Raw genomic sequence first — 20365 nt, 5'->3', positions numbered from 1 at the left:
AAAAAGGCGAGCGAGGAGGCGGGGGCCGAGGCCGAGGCAGGAGGAGCTCCCGGCGCCTGCCTCGCTTCAGCTCCAGCTCAGGAAGAAGGCTCGCCTGCTCCTCTCTCCGCGCTGCCTCGGCTTCTCTTTCGAGGAAGGAGGCAGCTGCCCCGAAGCCGGACTCTTCTCCTTCTTCTTCTGCTTCTCCTTCTCTAACCCCGAGGGGGCAAAGGCAAGGGAGCTTGGACTCTCTCTTTGCAAGGATCCCGGACTCGGTCGCCGTCCTTGTCCCTCTCCAGCCCCGAAGAGGAGGAAGAAGGGATGCCGGAGCCGCCCCCCAGCCGGGCCCAGGCTCCCCCGACGTAGAGGCCGGCGATGCCCAGGAAGCGGCGCCGGAGGAGGAGGAGGAGGCTGCTGCTGCTGATCCGGGGCCACTAGCCCGCTTCGCCCTGGACTCCTTCGCTGGATGCTCCCCTCGGAGCAAGCAAGGAAGGAAAGAAGGACCCTGCCGTCTGAGACGAGAGAGAGGGGCTCCCAGCACCAGGAGGAAGAGCAGGAGGAGCGGCGCTCCATGGAGGGGCCCGGCCGCGCGGCTTCTTAGGCGATCGGAGGGCTCCTAAAAGGTAGCCGGGGAAGCAAGGGATGGGGATGCAGGGGCTGGTGGGGGTGGCTGTGGCACCTGCCTCTCCGGGCTCCCCTCTTCCGCGGGGATCCCTTCCCCCGCGCGGCTACTCTTAGATCCACCCAAAAAGACTTTCCCCTTCCCTTCCCTCCCCTTTCTTCCCGCGGGGATTCCCTCCTTCCTCGGGAATCTCTTTCTTCCGCGAGGATCCCCTTCTTCGGCGGGGATCCCCTTCTTCCGCTGGGATCCCTTTCCCCTTCGCTTCCCTCCCGCGACGCCTGCTCCCCTCCGTTAGCTGCCCAGAGGCTCTGGCTGCTGGATCGGGAGCTCTCTCTGGGGACTCCGGGGTTCCAGCTGCCTTCTTCGGGCGCCTTCAGTTCCTTTCCGACCTCGGGAGACCTGGCGGCATTGAGCTCCCGAGGGTGGCTCTGGAGAGAGTTCCCTTCCCCCCTGGGGCCATGATGCCCCCCTCGGACCAGGCACACTCTCTCAGCCTCTGAACCCACCTTGCCAAGAAAAGCCCAGGATAGGTTCCCCCGAAAGGCTTGGAGGCACACAAGCCATGCGCCAGCCTTCTCCGGCTGGGGCAAGAGCTCTGCTTGGCACCCGGCAGAGACTGGCATCGGCCAAGGTTGGCCCTGCCACTCTCGGTGCCCCTGGCCAGACCCAAGGCCCTCTTTGCCCTGTGGATGTGCGCCTCCTTCTCGGGTGGGATCTCCAGTCTGGGAAATAGGAGGCCTTCCTTTCTGAGCCCTTTCAAAGTCCTTTGGTGTGTGCCTTCAAGTCCCTTCAGTTTGCCCTTGCCATCCTCTGTGAGGCTGAGAGAGTGTGCCTTGCCCAGGGTCACCCAGTGGGCTTCCCCATTAAAAATGCGAGAGCTTCTCTCTCTTTGTTGAAAGGGATCTTGAAATACCTGCGCATGAATTCGCAGGCTCTCTCTTTCTCTCTCTTTCGCACACAAGAAGGGAGAAAGTGTGGAGTGCGGAGGAACTGTAGCAAGAGAGAACAGGAGAACAAGGCAGCTCCTGTGAATGTTGAACCTTCATCGTCTTTTGCTTTGAGACCCACATGATCCCCTGCTTCCCTTGGATCCCGCAAAGTATTAATACTTGTATGCAGGGGAGGTGGGAAGGGGAAGAAGCAGAGAGACCAACTGGGAGATGGTGCTGCAAAGAGGTTTCCATGCTTGCATGGCCAGTGTAGGTTGTCGTTATTGTGCCTTCAAGTTGTTTCCAACTTACGGCAAACCTATCCAACGAAAGCAAACTTATCACATAGATTGTTGTAGTTTTTTCCAGGCCATGTGGCCATGGTATAGCAGAGTTTATTCCTGACCTGTCGCCAGCCTCTGTGACTGGCACCTTCAGACATCAGGAATAAACTCTTCTAGAACACATCACCCCAAAAGCCCACAAAAAGCTATTGATGCCGGCCATGAAAGCCTTAAACCTATCATGGTTTTTTGTTTGGGCAAGTTTCTTCAGAGAGGCCATTGCAGTCCTTTGAAGCCGAGAGTGTGTGACTGGCCCAAGGTCGCCCAATGGGTCCCATGGATGAGCCAGGATTTGAACCCTGGCCTCCAGTCGTTGTCCAAAGCTCAAACCACTACACTATTACCTGCAAATATGTCAGAAGGAGGAAAAATTTGGAGGGTAAGCACAAGGAACAGGAACACTTGGCCACCTGAAGGACAGAGACAGGTCAGGACCACAATCCAGCACACAGTGGCTGGCACTGGATACCTATCCCTTTCTGTGTTGGCTTTGTTGCCTTGGTTTACTGTTATGGTTAAAAAAGCGATATCATCCGTCACTTAATACACGAGATTTTGGGTTTCAGTGCAACAAAACCTATTCTGAACCTTTAGGGAACTGCTGGGCTGTTATACTAGATTCGTTGGTTAGCAGGCGAAAGTGCTATATAGTGCTGTGATTCCTCTTAAATGGATATGGTTCTGGCCTATGGGATATTTACAGTTGAAGGAGGCGGCTTTAAACTCCTCAGCCAGGGAAGCCCCTCTGATGACTGACAAAGTACAGACCCTAGGATTCCATAGGATGGAAGCAAGGCAGTTAAAGTGGAATCATTGCATTATAATTGTATAGCTTGAAAGGGCCCCAGAGCAGCCATTCCTCCCCCCTCCTCCACATGTAAGGCATGGGTGCATCTGCACTGTAGAAAGGATGTCGTTTGATACCACATTAAGTGCTGTAGCTTCATCCTATGGGATCTTGGGATTTGTAGTTTTCCAAGGTCTTTTGCCTTCTCTCCCAAAGAGGGCTGGTGGCTCACAAAATTACAGATCCCATGATTCTCTAGGAGGGAGCCGTGACAGTTAAAGTGTGGTCAGGCTGCATTATTTCTACAGTGCAGCTGCACCCCATGTTTTAGCAAGTGGATCTGAAGGTTACATCAGATGATTCGCTTCCGTCTCCTAAAGCAGACTCCTCAGTTTCAGTGCTTCCTTCTTCAGTAGGTCTACTGGTTTGGTTTAAGCATATACATAAGCTTGAGGAGACTTTATGTAATAATAATAATAATAATAATAATAATAATAATAATAATAATACTCTGGACAGCCGCACATAGCGGCACTTGAATGGTCCAAGAGTTGCATGATGGGCTTGAGAATAGGACTTCTGCCATTGCTTGATAATGGATTCACATCTACCTTTATATTTGTTGAGCAAAAGATGTAATTTTTGGTGGATGATCAAAGATCAAGCTCAGTGGTAAGGTGTTTGACTTCATCCCAAATTTCCATTTGACAGGGTTCTCCCTGTGTCAGTAGTCACAAAGTTTACTGTGTGATGGTGACAATGGCAGAAATAACATATTGGGGGGATGTTGTCTATATATCTGAATTGGAAAAGTTCCATTTTGGGCCTATAACTCTTACAATCCCTCAGGCACACTTTGCTGTCTTTGGTTTGGAGATTCTAGGAAACGTATTCAATAAAATAATTTCTCAGAGTGGTGCTGGAATGTCACTTTCTGAGAGGAGTATTAACTTTTGTGTTACACATGCACATATATGTGCACATACTATACATAAACATATACATGTGTTTCAGGTATACACATATGTGCACATACACAGACATACATAAACATATACACATGTTTCAGGAACATATGATTAAGAGGAATCATCAGAGGGAGTCCTTCTTTGCTTGGACATTATCTGCACTTTTAACAGCTGAACTAGAAATCACTTCCCCTTGTGGTTCTTGATTCTTATTGTCCAATTTCTATCAACCTGGATCTATCATGGTGTGATGGGTGATTTCTACTCATCCCAGGAATTAGAGGAAAAGAGAAGCGATATTCTGCCAAGTTCTCATTGGGCGTGGGAATTTTGGGGGGTAAGTTTGACTTCTAGGGAGATGGAGAAAAGCACACACATATCTGTACCAAGAAAACAGAGGGGCTGGAAAAGAAGTCCAGAAGGGAAAGTTACTGAATCATTGCCTGTAGGTGGTTTACTCTGACCACATTGATTCCTGACTACCATTCCATGCTAACTTGCTCTTTGGGGCTTTTCCCTTGTGTCTACAGGTTGATGACCATGGTTGCCAGGACCTGCTCTCTACTAGCACTGCTGCTTTCTCACATATTGCTTAGTGGCTTGGCCAGCCTCATCCCAGAGGTGGGGGACCGGCGAAGGTTTAGTGGCGACTTGGCTCAGGCTGCTCCCCTGCAGCTCTCTGAAGGGATCCTGCGTGAATTTGAGCTGCGTCTGCTCAGTATGTTTGGGCTCCAGCGACGGCCAACCCCAAGCAAGAATGCCATTATTCCTCCTTATATGTTGGAGCTCTACCACCTGCACACGGGTCAGAAGCCAACTACCATGGACTATAACCTGGAGAGAGCTACCAGCAGGGCTAATACGGTCAGGAGCTTCCACCATGAAGGTGAGTGTCAACCTTCAGCTTCCACGGTGGTGGCCCCAAATCAAAGAGAAGGCAAACTGAACTGACTTGAATATTGGCAACCTGAAACTTTGAATTCAAGGTTTGCCAAGATGTTTGGGAACTTGGTTAGTTGAAATTGTACAATTTGCTCATTTAATATGCATCGCTTCCTGCTTCAATAGTTGGGAATTCCTCATTACACAATTTTAAATCCTTCCTGATATGTTGATAGATAGAATGCATATGCTCTGCTGTGGTGAGGATTGTGCCAGTTTTGAGAGACAGCCGTCAGAGAGTTGAGATTCAAATACAATGATGAGATTTGATGGGCCAGTTTAGAAAAAGTGCCACTATTTCTTCTTCCTACCCACCATTTCTTCCAAGTGATTGCCTGAAGGTGGAAATAAATGTGGAATAATCACCTTTTCTCAATATCTTTTAACGTAGAACCCCTCTCACATCAGTACAGGCCTACTTAAATATTTTAAAATTAAACCAGTTCTAAAATTAATACTCTTATTGACAATTATTTGGATGTAAATAGCCTAGTCTTCTTTCCAGTATGTAAGTTTTTTTTTAATACAAAATAATTCGATGGACAAAGTTGGTGGGGACATTTGTTTGACAGGATAGAACGTCCCATAATGAATACAATAAACAACAGTGCTGATTTTAAAGCAGAGAGATTCAAATTCATATTCTTCCTCTCCAGTGTGAAATTTATTTTGGGGTCGTATAGGCTTGTATGAAGAGAACTATATCATGGCCATTGTCATGAATGTCCATCTACCCTTGGATTCAGAAATCAAAGGTAAATCTTGCTGCTGCAAGATAGCAAAATTCTCCAGATTACAATGAGTCTCCCAGATGGATTTTTTTTTTTTTTTGCAAAACATAATATTTGAACAACCATATTCCATGTGTCTCCTGCCCTTTTGTTTTCTTAGTGATAATCACCATTGCAGCACACGTCCTTGAACGTTGCAGAATTAAGGAAACAGTCTTGAAAGTCTGTCATACAATCTTGGGCCCCATTCCCAATTCTGACTTGGATCTTTTTTCCGAGTCGTATTCAAATCTGGTCCCTTGTTCCGATTACGAAAGGGTGCAAACAGACTCGGGTTTTTTTTTTACCCATGTTCTCGTTTACATTGAAATTTTCTCTGTTGTAATTTGAAACGGACTTTTTTGCTCCTCGTTCCCATTGCCCTTCCGTAACCTCTTATTTTAAGCAGCTGTCAATCAAGCGCCTAGGCGCTTGACATCACAGTGATGTCAGTTGCTTCAATGCATTTTGTTCCCCATTCCCATTTGCGTCTTTCAAACCTGTTTTTTTGTTTTTTTAAACAGTCAATCAATTGCTTAGGCGCTTTTCCCCTCTGGGAAAGGGAGAAGGAGCCTTCATCCCCTCAAATCCCTTTGCCTCCCCCATTGCTCCCTGGGCTGTTTTGGTGGTGATCATGCAGGCATGTAAAAAAAAGGAAAAAATAGTTAAAAATGTGGCAATGGCTCTCCTCACACATCGATCTATACATGTGGAGCAGGGGGGAGGTTGCAGGGGGGCGTAATGTGTTTACCACATTTCGAGGTCAATGTAGCAATTTGCTATGTTTGGACACCCGACAGAGTGCCTAAGCGATCGAAAGCTTAAATAAAAAAAATTGTCTACACAAGCGGTCACTTTACCCTGCTTCCCACTCCACCGGGGAAAAGGCTATGCGAAGCGGGGGGGGGGGGGGGATGGTGCCGGTAATACAGGAAAGAGAAAAAAGCGGGTGACACCCCCAGGCCACTCCCTTGAGCACTGCTCCCCCCATCCCCAAGTTCCCGAATCGGGCACCCATGTTGTTCCAATTCATTTGCCCTGGATTGGACACGGGAGGTGCAAGAAAAACCTCCGGAAAAGTGCAGTCAAATTAACCCGGGTTCGACCCCCCCCCCCCCGATTCGGGTTTTCCCTGGAAAAATCGATTACATGGGGATCAGATCCGAATTCCAATGGGAATGAAATCGGCATAATGAGGATCGAATGCATGCTCAAATGGGAATGATGCTCCCATAATCTGAGTCTTGATCCGCTTTGTAAGCCAGTGGGAATGGGGCCCTAATAGTAACAGGAGCTTCTGCCTCATGAGGTCCTTGCTTTTCTCTTATAATCTGCTTGTGCTGGGTTGTTGGTGGTCAGGCTGCTGAAAGCAGGGGGCAAGAACAGGTGAGAGGGGGTTGCAGAAGGTGATGCATGTGTGTATAAATTATATGAAACATCCTGGAGCCAAAATAGGGAGGAGAACAAGGCATGTTACATTTTTCACTGAGTAGCTAGTAATCTTACTTTCAGATGAGGTTTTATTTCCGCAAACATTTAGAGAGTAGCAGGGTATCTTTCTAATTCAGCTTTGCTCTATGTCCTATACTCATTCTTTTATTTCCCTTTTTAAATGACCTTAATTGCTTCCAAGCAAGAGAAAGTGGGTTCATTTTTATTCCAGAGTCTGTCCCAATGTTCAGTTTTTGAAGGCTAAATAGCAAGGAACTTCTCTGTAATTTACAGTGAGCTATAGGGTCATTTAAGAGGTATTCTAATCCCTTTCTAATCCCCTTGAGAGATCATTTTTTAACAATCAATTGTATTGTCTTTACCATGCCTTTGTCTTCTGTTTAAATCTCAGTTTAACATAGACCTAAGGTAAGCTTTTCAGAAAGAAGTCTGTACTGTGAATTTCATGGGCAACTGGGACTTCAGGTCACTCACATAAAAAGACACTGGCAATGGCAAATGTGTACTTAACAGACACAACAATTATGGGTTAATCAAGTACTCTGTTCATATACTTTCGCTTACCAAATATCCTTGTATTTTTAGAACTGAGCCATTTTACTAAATTAAAGTAATCTTGCCCAAAGTTGTATGCAAAGTGCTTATATCCTTAAAGCTTGAGCAAACTTGCCCAGAGCAATGCTTTGCAAAGCAGTTGTCACTATACATTTGCAAACAATTGTTTCATTTTTTGCTGCCTGTCATTTTTCTGTTTCACATATGTCCCAAAGTTTCTCCATAATCCATTTCTGTGTCCTTCCTCCTTCAGTGTGTGATCCTAAGCAAAATATTCCTGGCCAATAATTTTGGGTTGAAAGAGCTAGGTACAGAACCATAGATACAGAACCATAGTCTCCCACAGAAATTTCAACTAGCATCAGCCCTATGTATCTGTGGATTCTGCATCCATGGATTCAACCATCCACATCTTAAAAACATATATATTTTAAATATCCCAACAAGCAAACCTTGATTTTGTCATGTTATATAAAAGACATCATTTTACTACACCATTGTATATAATGGGATTTGGACACCCACAGATTTTGGTATTAATGAGAAGTTTTGGAACCAAACCCCAATGAATACGAAGGGCCCACTGTACACATAACATAAGGTTCTCTATTTGGCATATGCTCTGTTTACAGCTGCTTTAATGCCTTACAGATAGCCATAATTTTACTGTTCTATGCAAAAACATTATAAACTCAGCTATTTAGTTTTCCATTTGTGGCACAGATTGATTGGAAAGGTGGAAAGAAAAAAACAGCCCCAACAGGTTATATAGTAGAAAGCTAGCATGACAAGGAAAAGTACATAAATATGTATTTTAACTTTAATTATATTTGTGTCCAAGAGGTGTGGCGTAAGGAGTGATTATGATAACTAATAGTAAGTCTTAAAGCAGTGAGAAATTAATGGTGTAATTTCACCTTGTACTGAGCTTTATGCTACTTTGAGGATAAATTTAAAACTAATGAATGAGAGAATATAGAGTACATAGCAAGAGCTGCATCCATACATGAGAGAGAAAACTGAAAAGTGTTTCACCTTGTAATCTTGTTGATCCTTCTCAGTCTCACTGAGCTGAATGGGGCTCAGCTCTTCTGAGCAGACATCTTTAAGATTCTGCCTAAATATTGCAGTTTAAACAATCCCAATTTATTGCTCTTATTTACTATCTATTCAGTTTTGGTTCACTTTATTTCTCCTATAAACTCCCAATCATTGTGACTAAGAAACTTTTGTGTGTATGTTTGTGTCTCATTTTGCCAACACAGAGCTCAAATTCTGCTCATCATAAGGACCCTTTGAGTTTATTGGGGGCTGTATATTCCCCACTTCCCATTGCTTTTTCATTTGTCCAACCTCAAGCTGGACAGAGAGAAGCCTTCCAGATGTGTTGCAGGAGAGCTCTTATTATCCGCCCCCCAAATATGGGAATTGTGCACCAAAAACATCTGGAGGGCCACAAATTGCCCAACCCTGTCATGGGCTGAGCCAGTCATAAGCATTTATGCTGAAGCTATGGAGCAAAGAAGTTCCAGCTTGGGTGTTGACACACAGTTGCATCTAATACTTGTCTTGTTGCATCACTAAATTTATAACCAAACCAGGAGCTTAGGGGTGGTGTAAATGGCCAGAAGCTCTGGGCTTTCTTTTTTTAGCTTTGCTCCAGCCTTGTGAGAGAGGTTACATTAGGCTGAGAGGTAGTGTCATATCTTAGTGCAAGGTTGGGGAGTGTATGGTCCTTGGGCTGGTCTCCTTTGACTTTTAGAGACCCTAAAACTTCTGCAATCATTCTTTTAAAAGCTTTTTAAAGAGAGACATGCCAGCTGAAAAATTAGTCAGGCAGTATGATTTAGTGTGTTGGACTGATCTGGCCCATCCCTACCCCGAAACAGCACAAATCGGAACCATCCAAAAGTAACTCCTGCAGAATGTAACTTATTGTTCTGAGAAAATGTCAGCAATTGGGGGGAGCATAAATGTTTTCCTGACTCTTGAAGTATTTCCAGTCCTCTCTTAGGCTATGCAGTGATCTAGTGGCTGAGGGGAGAATTTGAATCTGAGGGGCTCAATAGATGGCATCTAAGGGGCGACTCCATGCCACCTCTTTCCTTGCCGCATCGGGGTCACAGCAATCGCATGCCACGGCCCCAGACTGGCCTTTTCATGATGCAAAAAAAAAAAAAAAAAAAAAAAAAAAAAAAAAAAAACCTGCAAGAAACGGCTCCTTTTTGCGCCACGGAAAGGGTGCCCTAGCCGCAGTGGTGGCAGCTTTTCACTGCTTTGGCGCAGCACATGTAAGTGCTGCACTGAAGATGTGGTATAACACTACCTGCCGTCTGGACAGGCGAGCAGTGTGGGGGTGGCATGGGGCAGAGTTGGGGCAGCTGGTGTATGGTCAGCAAGCCCCCACGCTGCCCCCCATGCCTGCATATAGCACTGGGTTGTCGAGCCCCTGAGTCTCCCTAGTTTAAGACCAGCCCTAACCTTTGTTATATTCCTTATAGGGAATTCCAACCTACCATTCAAATTGCTGGAGTAGCTTTTTGGGAGTGAGAGTGGGGAAACAGAAATGTAGAAGCATATTCTCAAAAGCATTTTTTAAAAAACAAAAATATAGGCAATGTAAACAAACCAGTGCATCTGAAAAGGGCAGATGAGAAACTTCATCAGAGCTCAGATTAGTGTGGGGAACCTGTGTCCCTATAGATATTTTTGAGCTACAGCTCCTATCAGTCCCAGCAAGTATGGCCAATGGTGGTGGGAATTATAGTCCTAACAACATCAGGAGTACAACAGCATAATCAACCCTGAATGAGATTAAAGGGAGTCAGAATTATTATTATTATTATTATTATTATTATTATTATTTGAAAGGGTGTTAGGGAATGAAATTAACTGTAGCCATTAGGTGAGACTCCCTGATGAAAGCCTTCTAAATTTAGAGTTTTAAAGTTCTAATAATGACAGGCCTTTTCTTGGGTTACCATTCAATGGTAACTGGAGAAGGGGCTCTATCAAAGGTGTTGGTGTAAAGACAGGCACTTGTGAAGACAGGCAGTCCTGCATTCATGAAGCTGTGATGATGCTCTTACATGATCTTTAAACATGAAGACCAGTGGATTGTATAGTGCTCCTTTCTAGTGTGATATTCTCAGATGGTCGGAACTAATACTCACCAAATCCCTAAACATTGACCATACTCAATAGGACTAATGAGAGTTGAAATCCAAAACATCTGGAGGATAATTGGTTGGAGAAGGTTGCTAGACGATATACACTAGGAATTGGATTAATGCTAAATTGTTGGTTACAGAAGGCAGAAATTGCAACACTGATGTAATTGTTTGGTTTTTGGCATTTAAATATTTAGCATCTGATGCCTGGCGTCTCTTTAGTGTTTTGCCATTTTTTTAGCATGACATAAGCTAACCCCTTCCCACATAAGCCCTGTCTATCTGAAATAAGACTACCTACTGCCTTTGGAGATTATTGAACTGCTTCCCTCTCCCCCACCCTAATCTGGGCAGGGGCTAAGACTGAGTTGGGACCATGTGTTATCGCACAGCTCTGTGCCCAGATCGGAACCATCCCGTACCAGATCGGAACATCTCCGATTACTTTGCTAAGAATGGAAAACAAGCGTTTTTAGCTAGGTATGGGAGAAGCCCCAATCTGGGCCAAGATGGTAACGATCTGGGTATGGAGCAGTGTGATAAGACGTGGTCCTAGCCCAGTCTCTGCCCCTGCCCAGACTGGGAAAAGATAGCCAGTCTGATAATCTCCTTAGTTGCCTCCAGTAATATGCAGGGATATTTAGAATAGAGAGCCAGCATGATGTAGTGGTTTGAGCACTGGACTACGACCTTGAGCAAATGACACACTCTCAGCCTCAGAGGACGGCAAGGGAAAACCTCCTCTGAACAAATTTTGCCAAGAAAACCCAGTGATAGGTTTTCCTTAGTGTCATCATAATAAAATCAGTGGGATCTTACTGCTGTCTTATACATCTGTAACTTCTCCTGCAGTTGGACATTTTTGTGCATTATGACTTGTTGGGTGCACTTCAAGGTCACAGAGATGGAGTGGTACATGGGGTGCCATTGTGCATGTAGCTGAGTATTTTGAACTGATGCAAATCTCTCTACCTCTTGCTGAAAGTGATGTCATTTCTTGGTTGGACATTCAGTTGTGCATTTGAATGCACAAAGTTGCCATTGAACACCAGTGACTTGTAAAACAACCAGTGCACAAGCAGAGGCACAGGCATAGATGATGCAACTCCAGTGTAGGACCTTGGCCAGTGAATTCAAAATAGGATAGTCTTGTTTTCACCCCTGCAAAATTTTATCACAGCACAATTCTAAACATGTCTACTCCAAGGTAGGGCTCACTGAGTTTAGTGGGATTTATGCCTAGGAAACTGTGTTAAGATTGAATGGAAAGAATATTTTAAATAGCAAACAACACATCTTTTGAGTTTCAGGCAATTCTGACAAGAATAATCCTGGATTGATGAGAATCTTAACAGTTCTTGACTTATTCTATCCAAAAATTATGCATAGGTGAACCTCCCCCCCAAGAAATCAACATTTTCTTTGCAGGAAACAGAATTTTCTGTTCATAAGTATTGCTTTGTGTGCAGAAAATTCTCTTGTGTTAAAAATGATGTTTTCTGCACCAAATTCCCCCATGTGCAAATTTTTCACAAATAATTCCTAAACTACAGTGTTTTCTAGGCAGGAAAAAAACATTTTCTGTATACAAAAATAATATTTATGTGCAGAAACACTGTTTTCTGCAGAGAAGATGCTATTTTTTTGTGCACCCCTCACACCATATGAATTTTGTGCAGAATAAGTTGGGAATTATGAATAGTGTTTTAAAACTGCAGTTTTCAGAGATTTTCTCAAGGCAAGAAGAAAATTGTAAAATTACTAGTTACTTCCCGTAATAATTAAATTAGCAAAGATTTACATGCTTAATCAGGACTAATGTTTCCCATTATTTCATTGTGTGACTAACAGCACAATCGTATGCCTGTCTATTCAAAAGACAGTCCTCCTGTATTCATTGGGGTTTGTTCCTAAGTAAGAACATTTAGGATTGCAACCTCTATCTAGATGAAACAAGACTGTTGATGTGAAATGAGGAGGCACAGGTGGCTTGTTGACTAAGCAAAGGGGTTAGTCTTGCCTCCACATTTCATTAGGGTGCCCTTCTCCCTGGGCATGAGCTGGTTGTGCGAGAAGCTCACCAAAATAATCCACACAAATGCACGTGCTTTTTCTTCCCTCTTTCATCACCATATGATAAGGAAAACTTGCTTAACCTTTTTTACACCCTGGAAGCTTTAAAAATCTGATAAAATACTATTTCTTACTACCAAGGGAGAAAATAGAACACTCTAATGCCATACTTTAAAAAAAAAAAGATTTAATTTATTAGTGCTGCTTTGCCTTCTATATTGTAATACAAAATGTAAGGTTGGGTTTGGGGAAATGTTGATGTTTTGCATTCACGACCTAAAGGTACTTAGAGAAGTGTCATATTAAAGCGGAGAGACTAGGCAGATAGGGCAGACATTTAAAACAAAAAAACAAAACACCCAAATAGAGTGTGAAGTAAACACCACCTGGCTGTGGCTTGTTGTTCTGGTGAACCCTCCCTAGCCATTGGGAGAGATACTCTGGTGTCTCTCACAACCTGGCAGGGGCAGGGCGGGAATGGGGAAGCGGAGAGTAGAGGAAGTGGAGTATGGAAAAGAAGAGACTTAAAGGAAAGCAAGGGAAGTGATGGGAAGGAAGCGACCTGAATCTCATGCTTGTGGAGACTGGGGATCAAAACCTGGGAAATCTAGTTTTCCAGACTACAACTCTCAGAATCTTTAAACCAGCATAGCCATTAGCACTACTAGCTATGAGATTCTGTGAACTGTAGTCATTCCACATTCTGCAGAAGAATACCAGCAAGACTGGAAAGGAAAAGACGGGTGGCATACGTCTTTTGATAAGGGAAGTCAGAGACTTTAGAAAGGGCAGGTTGATAGAACAGGAAACAGGGGGCTTGGAGGGTGCAGTTGGGAGGAAAGGCATGGGCAGGGTGACCAGATATCCTAACCACAAAGGGGGACAAGGTACTGCAAAATGGAAAACATTCAGGAAAAATGAAGGACATTCACAAAACAAAACTGTAAAGCACCCATAGAAATCTAAATTCATGCTTCTTAGTCAGGCTAAAAATGGAGGATATTTAGGAAATTCTCCTGGATCAAAGGCTGAAATGTATCCTGGAAAAGGAGGACCTCTGGTCACCCTGGACATGTGAGTTGCACTGGTGAAGAAATTGTGGAAATGAGGTGGAACAGGAATGGTTGGGGGGGGACATTGCAACGTTTTCTGCTTTCTCAGATATCATCTTTAGAGATCATTACAAAGATGCTTACAGGAGAGTAGCTGCAGCCCACGACATTTTGCTGCCTGAGGCAGAGCCCCAGTGCAACACTTTAACTGTAACACTTTTAAAAAACGCACCTTTGCTGTACCATCCAGGCACTCAATCAATTCCCACATTTATCTGTTCCCAAGGGAGAAGTTGTGTGGCCCTCCAGATCCTTTTGGACTGCAACTTACATTAGCTTTAGGCAGTATAGCTAGTATGGATGGATCAATGGAGTTACAGTCCAACAGCATCTGAAAGGCTTCAAGTTGCCCACTCTTGTACTGTTGCCTCTGCTCACCTTGTGGTACCACCTGGGACCATTTGCTTCCTCCTGCAGCAGGCAGTTTTGCAGGAGATCAGCTTAAAATGAACAGGCACAACTTAAAAAGAACAGGCAGTGTTGGTGCAAAGGGGTGTTGAGAAAAGAGGCAAGCCCAAATTAAAATAAAACAATTACAGCAAGCTTGCAAATGTTTTTGCATTTCATAATGCTGCTTAACTATTATGTACTTTAAATGCAAGTGCCTATTTAAAATTGACCTTAGGTGACTATAAGCAGGTGGAAGGGGGAGGAATGGATTCCTCAGACATGAGAGACTAACAAGGAACAGTCTTTGGATTATGATTGTGTTTCTAAAGCTTAGCTGAAACTGCTTGGCTGTGATCCTCAGCTTGTTCGCTTGGAAGGCAATTTGATTAAAATCAATGAGACATCCAAGCAAATACATTAATGGAACAACGTGGTTATTAAAATAATTGACGGTACTCTGGACTTGGTGCCTTCACTATTAGAAATAATGGCTTAAACACAATTGCTGGTAAACAAGAGCAGACCCAATGAATCCATGAGAACTTGGTAAATCAACATTTATGTAAGTTCCATCAGTTTGATGGGTCTTCTATAATTGGGATGAACATTTTGGTCACTGGATTGTTTGGTCATAATGCTTATAGGGGGCCACTGAAATTAGTAGGACTTGCGTTAGACATGCCTGACTTAAGGATCCACTGATCTCCTATAAGAACAATAGAGCATGGATCTAGCCCTTTGTGTGGCGTTATGGGATATATCTATACTGCAGAATTATTGCAGTTTGATATCACTTTAGCTGCCATGACTCTAGCTGATGGAATCCTGGATTTGTAGTTTAGAAGGGGGGATATAGAATTCCCTGTTGCACTCCCCTGAACAACAGGCAGAGAATTCAAAAGAACTCACCAAACTATAAATTCCAGGATTTCATCTGGCAGAACAATGATAGATAAAAGTGGTATCAAAGTGGTATACTTGTTTAGTGTGGATACACCCATCATTTCTGTGGAATTTACAGAGGGGCCTAGGCTAGTAACCTTTTCCAGCCTAATTTAGAGGTTTTGTGAAGAGAAGAATGTACAAATATATATCAAACCCTGAGAGTAAGGTGGGAGAAGAGACAAGGGAAACATGATTCTTCTTCCTGCCTTCCCCTGGATCTCTTGTGCTTACATATTATTTCTGAAGTTAAATGACGTAGCTGCATCCAACCACTATGTCACAGCACATAGTATTAATATTATATTGACTTATGTCAATGTTAAATTAAATCAAATCATAGTAGTAGTTACATTCTCCAAAATGTCATTGGAAATAATAGCTCAGATCCTGCATTGATTTTTATTTGATGTTATATTAAAAAACCAAAATAAAAACTATTTAAAATAAAAAGATCCTGCATGGGACATGTAGCTATGATGTTGTAGCTAACCTCCATTTCCAGAGCTGACCCCCTAAAATCCACCTGAAGCAAATGAGTTCTATGGCACTGGCAACGAGGTGCTAAAGGATGACATGTTCACCCCACTCCTGACAGGGAGTTATAGTGCAGCAAGCAGAATTGGGGACTCATGTGAGGTTCAGTTGCAACTCCTCATTGCACCACAGCTCACCAGTGCCAGAGAATTCCTTCACTGGGTATGGCTGCCTTGCTTTTAGGGTGGCTTTCAGGGACATATGCAGTAGTGGCAATGATGCCATGATTGTAAACCATTAAGAGTTTATAGGTCTAGCTCCAAACTGCGTAACTGGATGTTGCCCAAAATCTGGACCTTCCAAGCCTGTTGGGCCCACATAACTTTTTAAATATATATGCTTTTCTCCTTGTTTATAGTTCCTTTCCTTATTTCTCTCCAGTCCTCTCCGTTCTTCTCAGGCTCTCCTAAAATGGTATTTGTGCCCCAGGTGATCTTTGTTTTGCTGACAACTCTGTTTTGGGTTAGTGCATGAGCTGAAGGCCAGTAAGCTAGGTGACCCATGTTCCAAACTCAGTTCAACCATATATTTATCAGGCAGCTTTAGGCAAACTACCATTTATCTCTACCTATATAATGGAGTTTAAAAACATGGATTATTAAGATAAAGTTGGTGATATGCTTGGAACATTCCCACATGATATATAAATGGGTAGCAGAAAAGTTTCAACACAAGAATAAGGGGATTTTCACACAGAGGCTTACCATTGTTAAATTGCTGGCAAAACGCTCCAGAAGTGTTTTGCCAGCAATTTACCAATGGTAAGCATCCTTGTGAAAATCCCCTATGATGAGGCACAACCTGCAAATCATGTCACGGGCTCTCTGGCCATCGAATCCTGTATCCTACCTGCTTCACATGTTCTAATTAATTGTTCATAATATCAGTGGAAAGGATAGGATGATGTTAGGGTGATGGGCTTGCCCCACTTGCCAAATACAGGTTGAAGCAACTGTCGTGACAAATACTCAAAACACACACAGAGAAGGAGAGGGAGGGAGGGAGGGAGAGAAGGCTGTTGCAGCAGTTCAATATATCTCAGTCCTAGAGGTGTAAGTCACTAGTTTTCTTTTCTGAAAGAACAAGTAGACCATGTAAATACTTTTCATTTAAGGCCCTCTTGAGTAAGATGACTGGGTGTGCATCACTCTGTGGTCTGTAATTAAGATAGAAACTTTTAGACAGTAAGGTCTGCAAATCATGAAACTTGCAGCATAATGCTTTTAGAACAGATTGTGAGAGACTGACATGAAAGCTGTAGCAGAGAGGGGTGTGTGTGTGTGTTTTGAAGAAATCTAAGAAATGCAGTCCCTGTTCCTTGATCCTTAGTCACTTTTTAATTACTCTCCCTAGGCCTCGGCTAACCACAGTGTTAAAAATTTTTCTTTAATGCCTTTGAATTCCAAAGCAATGCCTCACATTTCTTCCCCGTTATTACGACCACCTGGAATTCTCAATGTACTTCGATTAGAATCAAGTGCAGAACTGTGAATGGTGCACAATAACATCATGTTTTGAGTGGTTCCTTAAATAAATAGAAAGCAAAAAGGCAACATTTTTTCTAGTGTCAACGTATGTTGACTTATGTTCATGTTATTTGAAAGTTTTCATTAGTAGGTTGGTTACACTGGAGTATACCCATTACTGATTGTGTTTTTTTCTCCCACTTCCTTAATTAGAATCACTGGAAGAGGTTCCTGAAAGAAGTGGGAAAACATCCCGGCGTTTCTTCTTTGATTTAACGTCCATTCCTAGTGGAGAGTTTATCACTTCAGCCGAGCTTCAGGTTTTTCGGGAGCAGGTCCAAGATGTCTTTGTGAGCAACGACAGCTCCCACCATCGTATTAATATTTATGAAATTATAAAGCCAGAGGGAGAGGCTTCCAAGGACCCTGTCACAAGACTTTTGGACACCCGCTTTATACATCACAATGCCAGCAAATGGGAAACCTTTGATGTAACACCAGCGATAAGGAGGTGGGTTGCACATGGACAACCCAACCATGGTTTTGTGGTGGAAGTGGTGCACTTGGACAACAAGAGTAGTGTCTCCAAGAGACATGTCAGGATCAGCAGGTCATTGCATCAGGACGATGGGAGCTGGTCTCAGATCAGGCCGCTACTAGTAACTTTTGGTCATGATGGGAAGGGACACCCTCTCCATAGGCGAGAGAAACGTCAGGCAAAATATAAAGAACGCAAACGCCATAAATCCCATTGCAAAAGACATCCTTTGTATGTGGACTTCAACGATGTAGGGTGGAATGACTGGATTGTGGCCCCACCAGGTTATAGTGCCTTCCATTGCCGTGGAGATTGCCCCTTTCCATTGGCAGATCATCTCAACTCCACAAACCACGCCATTGTTCAGACTCTGGTTAATTCAGTGAATTCCAAAATCCCCAAAGCTTGCTGTGTGCCGACAGAACTGAGTCCTATCTCCATGCTCTACCTTGATGAGAATGAGAAAGTTGTACTCAAGAACTATCAAGACATGGTTGTGGAGGGCTGTGGTTGTCGCTGATAGGGCAATAAAGCAAAATGGACATTTACAAAAACAACAACAAAACTTGACACTTTAATATTTCCCAATGAAGACCTTATTTATGTTATGAAATGGAGAATTAAACGCATCTATTTTGAAAATCTATTTATGTCTACAGAAAAAAAAGTGAGGAAAAATATTTTAATCAGAGAATTATTCCTTTTAAAGATTTTAAAGCATATTTTAGTTGTACATTTTATATGGGTTTAACCCCCTTCCCCTCAGCACATGAAGTATAAAGGTCAGATTCTTATTTTGTATTTATTTACTATTATAACCACTTTTTAGAAGAATAGCTAATTTGTATTTATATGTATAATCAAAAAAGCAGAAGAAAAAAATAGATGGTTTGTACATAATTTAAAACAAATGGTAGCTGTTTTCAGTTGTGTGTATTTAAGTAAGTTGAAATGTGTACATGAAAGGGTTACTATGGCAAAGGTGCACAACGCATTTTGCTTTCTGCAGTTCTACTGTTAAGGTCACAAGTGCAAGCCCAATGAAAAGTGGCTAATCCACCCTGCTGACTCAAGATTATATTGTACAATTCTCAGGAATGCTGCAGGGTGGGCTGCCCAGTCCATGAGAAACTGGCACCCTTTCGATGTGGAGCATTTGGATAAGAACCAGACGCTGCCAAGCAAATAGAAATAGAACTGCTGTTCCTCATGGAGGTGTGATGTGACCACCAACTGGGCTGATAGAAAACTTCTTCTTCCCTCCTTCCCTCCCCCCTCTTTCACACCTACAGAAAAGCAAAATGTTTATGCTGTTCCTCCATTTTTACATAGTTCCTCCATTGGAATCCATTTGTCCTGGCCAAATATTAAATAAAAGACCAGATTTCTTCAGTTTTTAAAAGCTTATTTCTATTCACCTTTCCTAGAAGCTTGGAAGAAAGGTTTTCCCCTACTACTGAATAATACTGGTTTTAGACCTTGCTAGATGGAAGAACCTGTCTATACCATTCAGACAAAACACTGGTCATACACAGTCCTTGCTCAGACCTCTTGCAAGCTGTGTCATAGTTTGGAAACAATAGGTTTGTTCTATTCTGATTTATGCCCCAACCTCTAATTATGTTACTTGCAGTTTACAAGTGTTGTGGTTGATTGATGGGTTGTGAGGCTGCAGCAAAGTTCCATTTAAAAAGTAACACAACAGGTGGGATGATACTAACTTTTACTCTTGAGAAAGAATGTTTTCTAGTTAATTTTGTAGTTATTGCCATTTGTTTAAATGTATTTTGAGCAGAATTTGTCAGCTCTTATACAGTGTACCCTTCCTATCCACAAGGGTCCGGTCTGTCTTCCCTCATGGATGGGAAAAAATGTTGATGGTCACACCTCATATTATTCAATGGATGGTGACATCAGCACATTCACACCATTGGATCTGTGTTCATGTGCCACCATTGAATAATATGGGCTGTGGTGAGCTGTGGACACACCAATCTGTGGGTTGTTAAGCTCACCAATGTGGCAGCCCCACTGTACCATTCTTGTATCAACCCTAATATTTATTCTCTCAAAAAGTAATGAAAAAAGAAATGAACAATATAAGTAATGCCCCAAATTAATAAACCCTTAATTCAAAAAGAGAGGTAGCTAATAGGGAGTGAGGCTTTATAATATATTACATGGTTAATTGCTTTCAAAAACTAATTTCCAAGCACTGATCTAACAGAGTTTAGAGCTTGTCAAAGCAGCACAGGACAACTATTTTTTTACTTTAAAGGTAAAAGGAAATATCTTTACTTCCTTATATTCTTTAAACATGTGCAAAAGAGGCAGAGGAATTACCACAATACTGTGTCTAAATAACTCCTCCTCTACATATGCAAAGCCTCTAGGGAGGTAAAAGTTCACCTGAAGTGCTAGTCATCTCCAATATGAACACAATAAATCTGGGTTGGCAGGTTTCAATTGGCCATTGTGGCCATTAGCCCTTTAAGAAGAGTGAATGTGGTGCAACTTTCAGCTATAATATTTTACATATGAAAAATGTGTGGATATAGCAGGGGCCAGATGACAGTTCATGCAAGCCATAACAATTTGTGCACAAGGTCATGGCATACACAAACTGTTTCCCTGGAATAAGCTGAAGCATAAGCTGCAAATTCAGATCTCATCGTTACCACCATTACCACCACCACCACCAATAACTGCACTTAATATTATGCCACAAACCCACTGATACATATTGGTTCAGACTATCCTATCAGAATAACAAGGTTCAGGCATTATGC

At 42.9% G+C, this 20365-nt stretch overlaps 1 protein-coding gene across 1 annotated transcript; it reads left to right on the top strand.

Annotated features, from left to right (window-relative positions):
• The first annotated feature begins 219 nt into the window (after positions 1–219).
• On the top strand, positions 220–18953 carry LOC149313552 (bone morphogenetic protein 2-like). Its single transcript, XM_089519308.1, has 3 exons — positions 220–602; positions 4160–4515; positions 17252–18953. Exons 2-3 carry the CDS (start codon positions 4164–4166, stop codon positions 18094–18096), a joined length of 1197 nt encoding a protein of 398 aa, XP_089375434.1. The 5' UTR covers positions 220–602; positions 4160–4163; the 3' UTR covers positions 18097–18953.
• Positions 18954–20365: the final 1412 nt, after the last annotated feature.

This window comes from Sceloporus occidentalis, unplaced genomic scaffold (genome assembly GCF_023333645.1).
Source record: "Sceloporus occidentalis isolate IW3139 unplaced genomic scaffold, rSceOcc1.0.p SCAF_4, whole genome shotgun sequence".
In the NCBI taxonomy this organism is placed as follows: Eukaryota; Metazoa; Chordata; class Lepidosauria; order Squamata; family Phrynosomatidae; genus Sceloporus; species Sceloporus occidentalis.
Note: the sequence above shows the minus strand (reverse complement) of the source record. Positions and strands in the feature narration are given on the sequence as shown.